At 40.4% G+C, this 16,227-nt stretch overlaps 1 protein-coding gene across 2 annotated transcripts in view; it reads right to left on the reverse strand.

Moving 5' to 3' along the window:
* PRKG2 (protein kinase cGMP-dependent 2) overlaps window positions 1–7,680 on the reverse strand; it is a 94,870-nt gene extending 87,190 nt beyond the window's left edge. For both annotated transcript variants that reach the window (XM_088452114.1, XM_088452113.1), the window contains exon 1: window positions 7,145–7,680. In XM_088452114.1, the coding sequence (XP_088308240.1) occupies window positions 7,145–7,680 (536 nt within the window). The remainder of the gene's footprint in view (window positions 1–7,144) is intronic.
* Between the last annotated feature and the right edge of the window lie 8,547 nt (window positions 7,681–16,227).

The raw sequence follows: 16,227 nt of genomic DNA on the forward strand, positions 1-16,227 counted from the left end.
CAAACCCATCGGATGTCAGATATCGTTATCTGACAAACGGGAACGCGCATCGTTGATCGTCCATCGTTCAGGCATGTCAGATATGAACGATTTTCCTTCAGATATGAACGACTGAACGATTTTTATATCGTTATCGTTCATATCTGAAGGAAAAATCTGATCGTGTGTATGCACCATTACTCTTTAATGTATTACTTTGATATGTAAACATTGGTGTTTTATTAATGTTAACTTTTTTATCTTGTTACACACACTTTTCTTTAGGCAGTCAGTAGCCGGTGAAGCGTCTAAGGTTACCATGGCAACCGCCGGGGATTGAGGCTGACACGTCATCATGGTGCGCTACACACTCCCCGGTCTCGTGCACCCGGTTCTGCTGTCTCAGTCACCGTTATATCGATGGTGGGGATATGAGGTAAGCTGCTGGTTTTTGTTCTTTTTCTGTGTTTTCCTGACGACGGGGCTTGATAGCCCAGAAATGTTGAAGTAAATTTCCATTTGATTTGATAATACTGCAGCGCCGTGTAGTGTTTTGCCTTTCATGGACTACATATATATACAGTATATACAGTATATATATATATATATATATAAATACAGTAAATTCAGTGCGCAAATCAATCAATCAATCAATGCATAAACACATATAATGCTGTGAAAAGTTTTTTAGAATCCAATAAATAGATGGATTTTTGGAACAAAGTAAATCTGTGTCACAGACGCCAGATATAGCACAGGCCACAGGTACCACACAGGCCGGCGTCTTCCCCACGTTAAAACCCGGATCCAAGCGGGTATTGGTTTATCTGGAATTGAGAGCAAGAAAGAAGGGGCGCCACATAGTGCATGAAACTATAAAACAGATTTTATTGCAGACAGCGGACATAAAACTCGTTCAATGAATATGCGTACCACAATCAGCGGTCAGATACCATCGCAAGTAATAAAAATGAAGAAGCCTGAATATCACCCGAACGTCTCCGGGGACTCCGTCGGCTATTCGACCAGTAATGGAAAGCAACGCCAAACCACGCCCCAACGCGTTTCGTCATCGACTTCGTCAGGAGGCTGGTTTGGCATGAATAACAGGCATGCTCTTATACTAGTCATCCCATCTACTTCCACAAGTGTTTTATAATTAGATACTTAAACTAATCAGTATTGGAAACACTATAGGGAAATAGTAGCAGATGTTACAATGTGGGTACTTTAAATCCTAATGCATACATTGCATATTGCATAACATTTATAATTAAACATAATAAATTAAAAAGTCAGCATTTAAATAAATGTAAAAAATCCAAAAAATAAATTGTAAACATAATGAAATGCTTTTCCTTAAAAATACAAACATAATAGTACAATAAATATGTGCAAAATGCATGAGATAAAATTCATGAGTTAAAATTAAAATAAGAAATACTGGGATATAAAGGAATATGGAATAAAAAACAAGAGATAAACAGCAAAAGATAAGCAATAGATCTACAACAGCAGGCCAATTAGTCTCTTAAAAAAGGTGTGATATCATATCCCTCATTTAACCCATTAGGTTATATATATATATACACCATGCCCCCCACTCATTTATTTAGGCACTACTAGTACCAGGTTCGACATTCTGGCTATCTCTGAAATTTGACATAATAACTTTGCTAAAAAGTCAATGTGTATCTGAAACAAATCAGTGACTTGAATGGTATCTACTTACACATATACTGTATATTGAGTACATTTAGGGTTATGGATTATTAAGGATAGGGTTAGGCTGCAGTTAGGGCTAGGCATATTAGAGTTTTAGAGTTAGGCTGCAGTTAGAGCTAGGCATATTAGAGTTAGGCTGCAGTTAGGGCTAGGCATATTAGAGTTAGGCTGCAGTTAGAGCTAGGCATATAAGAGTTAGTCTGCAGTTAGGGCTAGGCATATTAGAGTTTTAGAGTTAGGCTGCAGTTAGAGCTAGCCATATTAGAGTTAAGGTGCATACACACTGGGCGATAAAGTGGACGACTGAACGATAGCGATATCGTTATCGTTCAGTCGTCCACTTTGTTGTCCATTTTTAAGCCCAAAACGATGAACGATAACGACGACGCGCGTTCCCGCGGGTCGTTCGTCATCATCGTTCATCGGGCTGACATGCAGGCCAACCTGACGATCTCGTCAGGTTGCTGCATGTCAGGGAATGGGGGAGAGAGCCCGGCGCTGAACGATATCGTTAATGATATCGTTCAGCGGCTGTGCTCAATGTCATAAACGACATCACACTAGACGATATCGCTCAGGGAGCATATCGTCTAGTGTGTATGCACCTTTAGGCTGCAGTTAGAGCTAGGCATATTAGAGTTAGGCTGCAGTTAGGGCTAGGCATATTAGAGTTAGGCTGTAGTTAGGGCTAGGCATATTAGTGTTACGCTGCAGTTAGGGCTAGGCATATTAGAGTTAGGCTGCAGTTAGGGCTAGGCATATTAGTGTTAGGCTGCTTTTAGGGTTAGGCACATTAGGGTTAGGGTTAGTATTAACTACAGATGAGTGGTTCAGTTTACTCGGTTCTTTTCGCCAAATTAGCTCAAGTTTGGATTTATCTTATTGGCTATCCAAAAGATGTGATAGCTGGATAGCCAATAAGAATTGATTTTTAAATTCGAACTTATCCAAGCTAAAACCAAACAATTAATTTCTAATTTTAACCTAAAAAAAAACACTACTGTCGACATTTTGAACATCTACATATGCTGAATATTGACATTATGGTGTTAACTTTCTGAATGCCGACATATCATACCCAACTCTGCAGTTTCAACAGTCATATGCCTGATGCAAGAGATTTGTCAGAAATCAGAGTAGCACGAAATTCTGACTACATGCCCACAGCACGCCCTTAGAACAGTTATCATAGGATTCACAATCGCCCGTATTTGCCCGAAGCCGCAGGTGCTTGGCTATGGAACATGCACAGTGCACATAATTGGGACTTAGGCCCTGATTCAGAGCCGTTCGCTATTTGCAAGCGCTCGCTCTGAATCAGACCTGGCCGTTTTTTTTTTTACCAGCCTCCAGGCCGCTCGCTAAGCTGTGGGTGACCACCCACAGCTTTAGCGGGCTGCCTGGCGATGGTCGCGATTATCGTGACCATTGGGCTTGCCACGAGACCCTTGTGGTAGGGTTTCGTCCACCGCTAGCCCCAGTGAACTTCCTGTTCTAATAGAGCAGGAGGTTCACTGCTGACATCACTGGTGATGTCAGTAGGGCCGCCCACAAACGGCAGGCGTTCCTTCAGAAACGCCTCCATTTGTCCAGCCACCCCCTCTGCATGCCTACAAAACGCGGCAAGCTGTCAATCACAATCGACAGCCGCCCCGTCTTGTAGTGAGTCCCGCAGCGAGTGAAAATTTACTCGCTACGGGGTTCTGATGTCTATGGAAATAAGTCACATTCAGCCACCCTGCACTATAGCATAAGAAAGTGAATATGACATAAAATAGAATAAATAAATAAGGAACTCTGAACGAAAACAATCATTTGTTATGTACTTGGTATGACAAGTGTGTGCCACTTTGAGATGCAGTTGTGACTTGTATAAACATAAATATACATGTATAACCTATATATTATTTGTATTCTTTGAATGGTTTCCTGCAGTTTGTATAATGGGCATTTTGCACATGTCATACAATATCACACAGAGATTATTATACCATTGGGATTACAGAAAAGCAATGGTGCTGAAATCTCTAATTGCCATGACGAAAATAAATGTATATACCACACTCTCTTAGACAACCTTGCGGTTTGCATATTCCACAAAACTTTAAGTCTTTGCATAAACTGGACAATTAAAGCTAGCAGCCTGGAGGCAGGAATATTGATTAAGATGCAACTATTAATCCTTAACCCATCCAGTGAAAGGTATGTTGAGTACTAATTGCTTTGTGACTTGTGCAACCTGCTTGTATTCCCAGATGAACAACACTGGCAGCTAATTAGGCTGTAGGTCACACAACATTCCACATGGAGAGCCCTTATAAACAGATCTTTTTCTCTTACACATGTGAACATCTTTGTTGCATGTACAATAAGAGAATACTAATACACGTAAGAAGAATGGACAGACTTGTGAGTGTTAAATTCATTCCTGCTTTGCTACAACATAGAAATCAGCATCCATTACTTCATTATGATAAAAGGTTTAGAAGCTGTGGTGTATTAATAGTAGAATAAGTTGATTCTCAAGGAAAAACAAGGTATCCGAGGATGTGCACCGATTAGATAGGGTAGCCAAGTATTATTATTGATTTTATAATGCAGACATATCCTGTATCACTGTGCAACTATATACAGTATATTCCACACCCCTCATGTCACCTGGTGCATTGAACTTCCCTCTAATCTACTGTAGATAAGAGTTGTGTGACAGTGTCAGTGGTAACTTTGCTTTCACCTCAGCAGTCGTTATTTTTGTAGCTGAACTACAAGTATTGGAGATAAGAATGTTTCCTTCTTTAAATTGTAGAGTGCAACTATATAGCAACTAAGATGTGTCTGTCTCTCTCCATATATAGATCTGTGAAGAAGATATGTGCACTAGCAGTGGCCACCATGACAACCTGGTTTCTATCATTAGTCTAATAAGGCACTATGTCCTTGGCTTCAGACTTGCAATGCATTAAAACACATTACAAAATGCTGGACATGGAGTTGGAAACTGCATAATTGCAACTAGTACTAATTCTAAGGGATCGATTGAGTTACATGCAATCTGCCGCAGATCATCAGTGTGATGCTTGACTGCGCACTAATTACCCTATAATGGTACCCACAACATCACTAGTTTTCCTGTACACAACTATGTTGATGGATGCAATGTGCTGTTTTGGAATGTCACATCATGGTCATCGCATTTCAGTTTTTCTCCGCAGAAGTTCACTAAACAACAAGTTATCCAGACCAGAAAACTTCACTTGTTTTTCGTCTCTTCCATGGGCATAAGTACCATAAGTGTAAGGGGTGCAGCTGCTATGGGGCTCAGAGCTGAGGGGGGCCATCTTTCTTGTCACAATTACATGTGTTATAAAAATGTTTCTCCTTTGGGTGGTACATAGGGGCCCTTACAAACTTTTGCTATGGGACCTTATCTAGTTACGCCCCTGCTTACTGCCTATAGAGATGTGAGCAAAAAACAAGCCTAGTTTTTTTCCCGGAAGGGCCAAGGTTAAGGCAATAAATAAGCCTGTGAGTGCCCATAATATAGAATCCAGAATAAAGTCAATATAGTGAAAATAGTCTCACAATGTCCTCTTTACATATTAACTCCAATGTGCATGGTATGAAATCTCCATATTTATGGTCACAACTTTGGATCCTAAGAAGGAATGATTCCCATCAGTCTCATCACTAGCTACACAGAATACTGTAAGTGCACTGAATCGCAAACACTTCTCTTTCCCCTTTATAGTATTACCCACACCAAATGCATAGCGTCTCATAAAAAGGATATAGACAGTATCAGGTCCTTCTTGGACCCGGATATACAGTATCAGGTCCTGCTTGGACCAGGCTATAGACAGTATCAGGTCCTGATTGGACCAGAATATAGAGAGTATCAGGTCCTGCTTGGACCAGGATATAGACAGTAACAGGTCCTACTTGGACCAGGATATAGACAGTATCAGGTCCTGCTTGGACCAGGATATAGACAGTATCAGGTCCTGCTTGGACCAGGATATAGAGAGTATCAGGTCCTGCTTGGACCAGGATATAAACAGTATCAGGTCCTGCTTGGACACTATTGTACACAGAGCTAAGGGTAGGGGCCAAATATAATAGGGTGAGAGTTTAGGAAATGTGAGAGTTTAGCAGTAATCTCTCACATTGGTCGAGTTTTATCTTCAAAATGGGAAAACATCTGAATGAAAGTTTAAATCATGAGAGTTTGCATATTCCCAGACTCAATTACGAGTTTAAAAAGTGTGAGAGTTTACTGTTAAACTCTCACATTTTCTAAACTATCACCCTATTACATTTGGCCCTAGGTGATAGTTGTTACTCATCCATCCAAAGTCTTCTGTGCTGGTCTCCTCCAATGCCATCAGGCTGCGGTGTGTGTGGGAGTGAGTGGGCTAAACTATGTATGTGCACAGTTGATTATACACACAAACTGTGCTTTCACATGTGTTTTAATCCAAATGCTTACAGAACAAATGATAAACGCAATAATGACCAGTACAATGTAAAAGGTTTTCCAACGCGTTTCATCCCTCCGCTGGTACTTCTTCAAGGGTGTATACTGGTGTTTTTAACGCTGATATGCATGTGGTAAGTAATGGGATGTATCACATACAAAATGCGTTGATTGATATATTTCTCCATCAATCTCTTTGCAACAGACAATAAATCAGTTTGTTTATAGATAAAAAGAAAAGGAGTAATTTTTTGTAGATTTTTCTTTACAGAATCTAGAAAATTAGATCTATCTTATTTTATTAACCCTCTTGGCGTAAAGTCATGGATGTTTTCAAATAAAAAAGTTTTACAATTTGTTATCTGGCACAATAAATTCTACCACTTGTTGAGTTGATGTAAATGCCAACTGAGGCAGTGACTTAAAAAGTTTTCATTGTATAGGGCAAAGGCTGGCACTTCATTAAGCAGAGGAGGATGACTGTCATTCTGGGTTCTACAAGCAGCCTTGTTAAGTAACTGGTTAATGTTGCAACTAAACTGACTGATAACCAATTATTTCTTTGCTAACACATGACAGTTACCCACTAAGCACAACATTCCAATTGGTGCAAGTCTTAATGTTAAAATAACCTACAAGAAAACAATCTGAAATTGTTTGTGTCAAAAACATGTGCACAGGTAGCAAATGGTGGGCTTCACATAGCTGTAGAACTGTATACTGAATTCGTTGGTAGCATCAAAAAAGCAGATTAATAAAAATGACAGAGTAGGAACTTCATACTGGTTCTATTCTTTTCATAAAGAAAGCAATATTAAGTTCCACTTATAATGGACGCCCGTATTTATTATTGCCCATCTAGTTGAGAAGAAATGCTGCATTTATAACATAAAACTGTATGATATTATCCAGCTCTGTAACACAACAACATGTGTTGCTTGAAGGACGGAAACCATTAGTGCTTACCTTGACTCTTTTGTAACACGAGCTTTCTCAAATGAGAACTTTGGTGGATTAATTTGGTCATATGTCCTGGTGGTAGGTTCTGCAGAGACCCCCGCCTTGGCTCCTTTACGTTTGCTATTGCTGAAAAATCCAGACAATGTCTTAAATGGCGATGTCTGTAGATTTTTTGAAGGTGATGTATGGTGATTTTTAGTTGGAGAACCATGCAACATTCTAAAAGAGGGTGTTATGGAGTTTCCGCTATGTGAGCTAATAACGTCCTGCAGTTTGTTAAGTTGGACACACTTGCTTTGAAGCTCTTCTGTGATTTCTGAAATCACCTGAGTCTGTTTGGTTAATTTATCCTGCAACTCTTGAAATATGTGTTCTCTCTTCATTAGTTCCTCGTCCTTTATCTGCAGCTCTCTTTCAAGTTCCCATATTTTTCCTTTTATGGTATTAGTAGGACAGAACTTGCTGCAGGAACTGACGGAGAGGTTCACCAGTTGTCCATCTGGCTGCCTCAGTGGCTTGGGTTTCATGGAGCCATTTCCCATTTCTCTTGATACCCTATGTAGAAACCACAAACGTAGTGTTAATCAATATTCCCTAGACAGAAGTATGACAGCAGTCTGAGCTTTAAGCATTTGTCTTCCAGCTAAAATTGAGACATACAGTATTGATCCTCTCTAATTCCATAAGCAATAACCATGATATGATTTGTAAATCCTTTTTTACTTTTGTCTTTCGGGCATATTTATCAAATTATTTTTGATAAAATAATGTAAAAACAGCTGTTTTCACATTACTTCACTCATCACTAAAATGTATTAAAGAGCTCTTCAAGCTGTTTTTTGTAGAAAACTACTCCAAGCCCTTAAATTCACATTCTTTTGTAAGCAGATCGCATTACCCATACTTGTAATGGAAAATGCGATCTGTTTCAGATTTACTAAAATAAATTGTGAAAAAATACCAGGAGGGAGTCATGCAATAATCTGGAGATGGCATTATGCAGGGATCCCCCCCACAAACACAAACATTCCCCTACTCCAACCTTTCCTGCCCAGAGCAGGCTTCTGTAATCAGCCATGTGTGCCTGATAGACCATGGGCAGATTGCAAAGAAAAACTATTTAGAATTAAAAAAATAATAATAATAATAACAACAACACTTACCTGCACCAGGGGCTGCTGATCAGTGAGCTGTGATCCGTGAACTCCTCTGTGACTCCGGTCAGCTGATCGCTGGGATCTTGCTCCGTGACCCCAATCAGCTGCTCCACTGTGCTGTAAACTGAGATGTTGGTTGGGTCACAGCACAGAGCAGCTGACTAGGGTCATAGAGCAGGAGCCCGGCGTTCAGCTGACCGGAATCACAGAGGTTAGTGTTAGCTAAGGGTGGGATCATGGGGGTAGAGGGGGGAATGCAGGGGCAGGTAGCCAGCTTCGTATGCACGGTCACACTCTTAGGATAATTTTTGTAAAAAATACCCTGAGAAGTGCAGGGAGAGGATTAACAGGGACAGAGCTTACTTGCAAACTCGGGGCCTGATTCAGAGCCGGACGCTATTTGCGCTCGCTCGTTCAGAAAAAGGGGCCGGCTATTTAAATTGAGCGCTCGCTCTTTGCGGTCTGTTGATGCCTCTATGTCTGAGCGAGCAAACGAAACATGCGCTCGCTATTTTGTAAAGACGCCCCCTGGCCGCTCGCATCCTAAGTCATCTCCGCTATTTATTAGATTAATCGAGTACATCGAAAGGCGTCTGAACTGCTCGCAGTGCTTGTGGTAGGATTTTCCTACCACAATCATGCGAACAGTTCAGGCTAAGAAACAACCAAGTGACGTGGCCGATGAAGCTGCTTTGTTAATTATGCACACCCTTAAAACGCCCATTTTGACTGCTTGGCACGCCTGCGTTCGGATCTCCACTCCCCGTTTTCAAGCACCTTCCCCTGTTACCACCCACAAACGCCTCATCCTGTCACTCAAATTAGCAGGCACTCGCTATTTAGCGAGCGCTCGATTTCCGACCGCAATGACTGGTTGGCGCATGCGCATTACGACCCATACGCATGCGCAGTTGTGCGAACATCGCTCGGAGCGAACGAGCGGCCACTTACGAGCGGCTCTGAATCAGGCCCTCAGTGTCTACATGTGATATATATCTTGCGATGTATTCAAATATCATATTGCAAATTTGGGTGATATTACCTCAACCCATCTGCATCTGATATGAGGAATGTGATAAATATGCCCCTTTGAGAGTTCTTCTAGTATTTTATCTTGTGATTTTTCTTTCCAAATATGTTGTATAGAGTAATCAAGACTCCTTTAAAATGTAGTCACCCTGTTATAATAAAGACTGTGTCGATATTCCTTTGCTCAATATAATTATAAATTTGGTCCTACTACGCTGAAGAAAAATGTGATTCATTTATGGAAAGGCAGCTGATGTTTTATCATTTGTGCATTTTGTTAAGTAGTAAATATTAGTATTGGGCTAATAGGGCTGATTCTGAGTTGGGAAGAAAGCTAAAGAGTAAGTAACTGCAGATAGACAAACCATGATGCAATACAAGGGATGCACACACATTAGTTTTGCATGCAGGGTAAATACTGGCTGCCTTTGCATGTAGCCCACAAATGCTGGACAGCTTTATTTTTACACTGCAATTTAGATCTGAGTATGGAAACTCCCCTCTGACATCCAGTATCTCTGCACATTTTTTTATCTGCTTCACTTGCAGTGCAACATTGTTTTGCCTAGGTGTAAAGTTACTTGCTTTTTTGCCTTGCTCCCAACTCTCTATTAGCCCCAATGTGTGTGAATGTTTTATCAGTGTTTCAGGTGTTGTACTGTATAGTGTATGTTATGTGGTATGTTTCCTGAACTTTTCCTATATCCTCACTGCTCAAGGTACTTTACTTTTCATGAAATATCTTTCTGCTTTGGCATGTACTGTATGTAATATGGAAGTCAATTTATGAAGTTAAGAAAGGGCTTTTCTCAGCTTCTCCCTATATGGGGTCTATTTACTAAAGCCTTGGATGGAGATAATTTGAACGGAGATAAAGTACCAACCAACCAGCTCCTGTCATTTTTAAAGCATATTCTGTGACATGGCAGTTAGGAGCTGGTTGGCTGGTACTTTATCTCAGTTTACTTTATCTCCATCCAGGGCTTAGTAAATAGACACCAGGGTTTACACTGGAGAAATTACAGAAATCAGAGTTTTTGCTGATAACTTATTCTGCGCCACTTCCCACCAGCCTCTTAGATCTCTATGGGGAGGTGGCCTGAGTCTAATTAGCAAGCAGGGAAAAGCTTCCTGGCAATAGGGGAACAGTAAAGCCAGAGAGACATCACTAGATCCCCTCTGGTCAAACCTCTATGACCAGGGCACGCCTATGTCATTGGAACCCTTTGGTACATTGGAAGATGAGATTGCTATTTAACAGTGCAATTTCATTATGATATGATATTAAGTTATACATAATGCAGCCACAGGACCACCTATGATAAATACTACCCATATTTGCTTCATTTTTAAGTAATACTGCTTCCTATAGGAGCTTGGGAACCTATATCTTTTTATATAGCTAGGATCCACAATATGTTTTGTTTTCTCTACTTGGTTCTCAACTTGGTCCTAGGGATCCCACAGAGGTCACATTTTCCAGGTCACCTAGCAGGAACACAGGTGTATTCATTACTCACTGGCACATTTTAAAAGATCCACAGGTGGAGCTAATTATTTTTCTTGCGATTCTGTGAGGAGACCTGGAAAACATGCAATGTTTGGGGTCCTGAGGACCGAGTTTGAGCACCTGTGCTCTACTTCAAGTGGCCTAATGTCAATTATTTTTTTCCAGGGTTAACTCCACAAGGGCAAAGCTAGCAGGGAACCTATAGATTTACACCAAACAGCTTTCCATTGCTCAGCATTTACATGTAAGCTGGTAGCCATGGAGCAAAAGGAGATGCAGCCATTGGTCCGGGTGATGATCTCCAAAACCTGGCAGTGTACAGGGTAAAGACTAAGGGGTCTATTTATCAAGCAGTGAAAAGTGTGGAGAAGTGAACCAGTGGAGAAGTTGCCCATAGTAACCAATCAGCTTTCAAGTAGCATTGATCTAGAACAGGCTATAAAATAATAGGTAGGAGCTGATTGGTTGCTATGGGCAACTTCTCCACTGGTTCTATTCTCCACACTTTTCACTGCTTGATAAATAGACCCCAGAAAGTAACAGTGTACTCTATGGTGGTATCTCCTTTACAGCTTCGATCCCCTACAGTGAATTAAAAAAGCAAGGCAGCCATATGTTACCTTTGCAAGACAGCTCTTTATATGTACAGTATTACAGTATGTGGAAATAATAGCCAAAAGGGGAACATTAAGTGAAAGGATAAATTATTAAAATTGTTATAAAACATATTTCAACCCCATTGAGAGACTCCATAAAGGTGAAAACAAAGATATTGAAAAATATAGAACATGCATTATGAGCTATAAAAAGTTTTACAATTAATTAATTTCTAGCTATGCTTTTATTAATGAATGCAAACCGCTGAAATGTAAAATTTTCCAGCAGCATGTATTAATTATTTGGAACACATTTCAGCAGCTGCTGAACAGCTTTTAATCAATAATGGGAAGTTTGTATGATAATGATTTGTGGCTTTTGTGTGATGACAGAACTTCTAATTTATTGTACTTAATAATTCTCTGGTAACATCATATGGGTCATAATGCTGTTGGGGTTGTGTATATATAGCACAACTGGTGAGAGTTTAAACCAGCAATGAATTCATTTAATCCATCTTAGGGGGTGATTTAGCTTGGGACAGAATTGCAAAGCTGCCCATAAGTAGCTTTGCAATGCCGTGTGTCCTTGTAAATATGCAAATGCAGCAGGAGGTGCATTTGCGATCCCAGCACTGCAGCCAAGGTCGCAAACTGGGATAACCATCGCCACCACCAGTCGCGATGGTGGACGGCGCCACCAGCCAGCTAAGTAAGCTGGCTGGCATGCAAGGCCAGGAAACTGCGTCCGTGGACATAGCCCCTAGTCTTGCCACTTCTGGAAAACGGGGCAGACACGCCCCTGTTTCCGGGAACGTCGGCCAACCCCGCATCGCCCCTTAAATGCCTCTGCCTGTCAATCAGGCAGAGGCATAGAAGAGGCTGCGTGCGATCACGTGAGACCTGTTCTGCGCATTCGCAGAACGGGTCCTGTGCATGCGCATATTCCCAATAATCGGGAATCTGCATTCAGCATTGCACTTGCGTGCAATGCTGAATTAGCCCCTTAGTTCAGAAGCAGCTACTTTTGCAACAACTTAGAATTAGGAACAAAGTTGCCCAATTAAAGAAACGTTCCACTACCTACATCTATTAATAAATGCCTTGCTTTATCTTTCTGTGCCATCGCCATTCCTTATATGATCAGGGTATGCAGTTTATTTTCATTGCTTTAGGATACAATTGTATTTGTATAATGAAACCAGCTTTATTTTTCATATCCCAGTGCAACAAAAATAAGTACTCTGATGTCTGAATGTATAAATCTATGATTAAAAAGCACAAAAGGAAAGACAAAAAAATATAGTTCAAGTTGTAGGAAAGCCAATGAATGAAAATAGTGGTGACATTAGGGGGGTGAGGACCACACCAGGTGTCACCCTCCAGGGGGGTGACAGCAAAATGCTGGTTCCTCCTCATTGACCTGGAGCACTGTGATGTTATTGTGCAGTGCCCGCCTCCTGGTCACAGATGAGGAGCCAGAAATGCGGAGAGAACTCTGGGGGCAGCTCAGGATCTCTGAGAGTGCTGGGTATGCCCTGAGAATGGTGAAACCAAGGGCATTTTGCAAGGTCACACCACTTCCCTGCGAGGTTAGGTTCCCTTTTCTGACACTCTCGCCAAAGGCGCGGGCAGGGGGGCTATTTGGCGCACTGGGTGTCACCAACCCCAGTGACGTCACTGAACGAAAATCTCAATGAAAATGTGCCACCATTTACTAACATAGATAACAGGGGGGATGTTGAAAGCTAATAGCATCGCTGCGGCGCTATGCTAAAATATGCTAATGCAGTAGACGTCTGAAGAAAAAAAGACACCTTCTGTTGACATCACAGATCTGAATGATGCGTCCGAAGATGCAACAACGAATCACCATCGCAACTATCAGCCACGTTGGATGCAGTCATTGGCCATCTGAGTTAAGTCTAAGCTGGCTCTACTGCCACAGCCACGAAATCGGCGTCGGCACTCCCACAAAATAGAGGCAACATGCCTCCGGTTTGGATAACAGACCCCATTCCCACCCATTCCTTGCCCTCAAACGGCCGCAGCCTGCCAAACATGAGGTGCCCACTGACACTCATAGTCCACTTGTACAAGCAGTGTATTTTAACCAATCAGAATGGTATTTCTCATGCTCTGACCAATCAGTGTGAAGACACTGTTTTCCTGTGGGTGAGGGAACGCTGCCTAGAGCGTCCCCAGGGCTTACACAGAAATGAAAATCCAGGTATAGCACATTGCGAAATCACTTTTTTGTTACAGCAGGGGTTCCCAAACTCAGTCCTCAAGGCACCCTAATGGTCCAGGTTTTAAGGATATCCATGGTTGAGCACAGATGGTTAAATCAAAAGACTGAGGTACTAATTAAGTCACCTGTTCCCAATCATAGTTACCCTTAAAACCTGGATCATTAGGGTGCCTTGAGGACAGAGTTTGGGAACCTCTGGGTTACAGGGATACTAGGGAAAAGCAGTGGAGACCTAAATTAAGTCTCCTCTTCTAGATTCAGTCTGCTACTCTCTAATCTCCTGTGTGATTCCTGTTTTAAAAAATATATAAAAACAACAATTATTGAATACATTCCTATTCTGCTTCCCAGGTATATAGTAATATGAAATACTTCATAAAAATGCACATGCTTTGGTAGCCCTTACTTGGGGAATGTAAATGATAAAAGAGTGAGTGAATTCAGGGAAGTCACCTATTTTGTGAATTTTTACCTTTGGCGAAATTTTCAAAAAATGCTTTTTTCTCCTACAGTTGCTTATGTTACACATAGATATATCTTAATAGATATTAAAGGAACAATATCAAATATTCCTATGTATTAATGGGTCAAACTGTACAGTACATTAAACTTTTCTTGCATCAAATTGAATACAGTATACTGTATCATAGCCCATGCTTCAGAAAATAAATCAGCAATGAGGTGCTGTGGAAGACAAGAACAGCCTCTGCACCTAAGGCCTTTTATGTTATATAAAGGCGTGAAGGAGAGTAAAAGGAAACTTTTGTAAAGCTAAATGTAGGCTAGGTTGTTCACTCTTATCAATAAAATCTAAATTTAGCAAAGAAATGGATCATCTTGGCAGGTGCAATATAACATGCTCACCGCAGTGACAGGTCATCTATACTAACACCTTCCAATCAAAGCAGCAATAAGTGTTTGTGGTTCCAGAAATGCAGAACATCATTTAATTTAATATTATTAAATGTTTTAAAAGTATTATTTAATTAAGTAATTATTATATTAAAAATTTAAAACTATTTTAACAGTTGACATAATGTAACTACAAATTACTGTGAATCATTAGCAATGTGTAATAATTACAATCATTGTTAAATCTACATTTCATACACCTACGTTCACTTATAGGGTTAAAGTGCTGCTTTACTGCCCCAATCCAGAACAACTACAGGATTTGAGAGTAGAGATTCAGTCAGATTCCAACTTTAGCCACCAGCAGAGAGAGAGAGAGAGTCTGTGTGTGTATCTATCTGAGCTATATTGGCTAGACTGAAAAGCAACCTGAAATTGTCAGGAATAACTATTCCTTACCATATTTACTGACTGAACTGCAAATCCAGAAATGATACCTTCTTACACCTGATGTATGAGATGGAATTGAAATCCTTATCATTTAAATTCAATCCATTTCTTTCACCTGACTTCTAGTAAGAGTTTTACAATCTGGTATGCCATTCTACCACACTTACCTCTTATGCACAATATTCGGGTGCCTGTCCTAAATAATGCGGACATCAGAGAAAGACTCTCACTGTCATCCCTCCTTCCCTCAGGGCACAAGTCTGACAGAAGGAGAGCAGTGTCTCTTCACTTGGAAACACATGGTGCAGTGTTAGTGATAGAAATCAGTCACTGCTCTGTCATCTCCCTCCCCCAATCAAACCTCTGCCTGGGAGGTGGCAGCCCTGGGCGCGGCAGTACACTATTGTCACCCATGGGAGTAAAGTGGATAAGATGTGTGGTGGCCTAGAGGAGAAGCAGAGGTGCCTTGTCCTGCTGTCTCGTCTTACTCCAGATGCCATAAAAAGCTGCACTCCATACCTCTGGGAATATTTCCAGGGCCCTCACTTTTAATGCACATAGCAATTTGTTCTTGCTTGCTGCTACTTAGGAATATTAACGTTAGTCTTTTTATGAAATGTATAAATTATTTCTCTTCTTAATTACATGTATTTAGAATTATTATTTGAACACTGTTGTAAATTCAGACAAATATGTTTGTATGTGGGAAAGCATAAATATATGTTAGTTCTAGAAAGAAGTTCTATCTGTTTCAGATTTCTGCTACTGCTATGTTTCTATGAGTTATAGAAATTCTCTTTGAAAACTTGTGGTAAAAATAATTTAAAACAATGTAGTAATGATAATAGTAATAATAATAATAATAATAATAATAATAATAATAATACAATTTAAAATAATAGTAATAATAATAATAATAATAGTATTAAGAAAGCAAAACATTATTACAGCACAAAAATCATGAAGCTTTTTATGACTTACACTTACTAAAATGTACTGTACTACTGGTCTATCACTGACATTGTCTTCAGTGAAGCATTCTTGTCTTGAGTCTTTCTTTCTTTTGGTAACAAGAATTGATGCCGCCCTGTGCCACCTGATATATATTCACCTTCCTTACTGAAGAAAAAAATGGAATGAGAACCAGACAGAGGGGTCTATGCACTAAACAATAGAGAAAGATAAAGTGGGCGGAGATAAAGAACAACTAATCAGCTTCTAACTGTCATTTTTCAAACACAGCT

Source organism: Taudactylus pleione, unplaced genomic scaffold (genome assembly GCF_031769625.1).
Source record: "Taudactylus pleione unplaced genomic scaffold, aTauple2 ptg000033l, whole genome shotgun sequence".
NCBI classification, from domain to species: domain Eukaryota; kingdom Metazoa; phylum Chordata; class Amphibia; order Anura; family Myobatrachidae; genus Taudactylus; species Taudactylus pleione.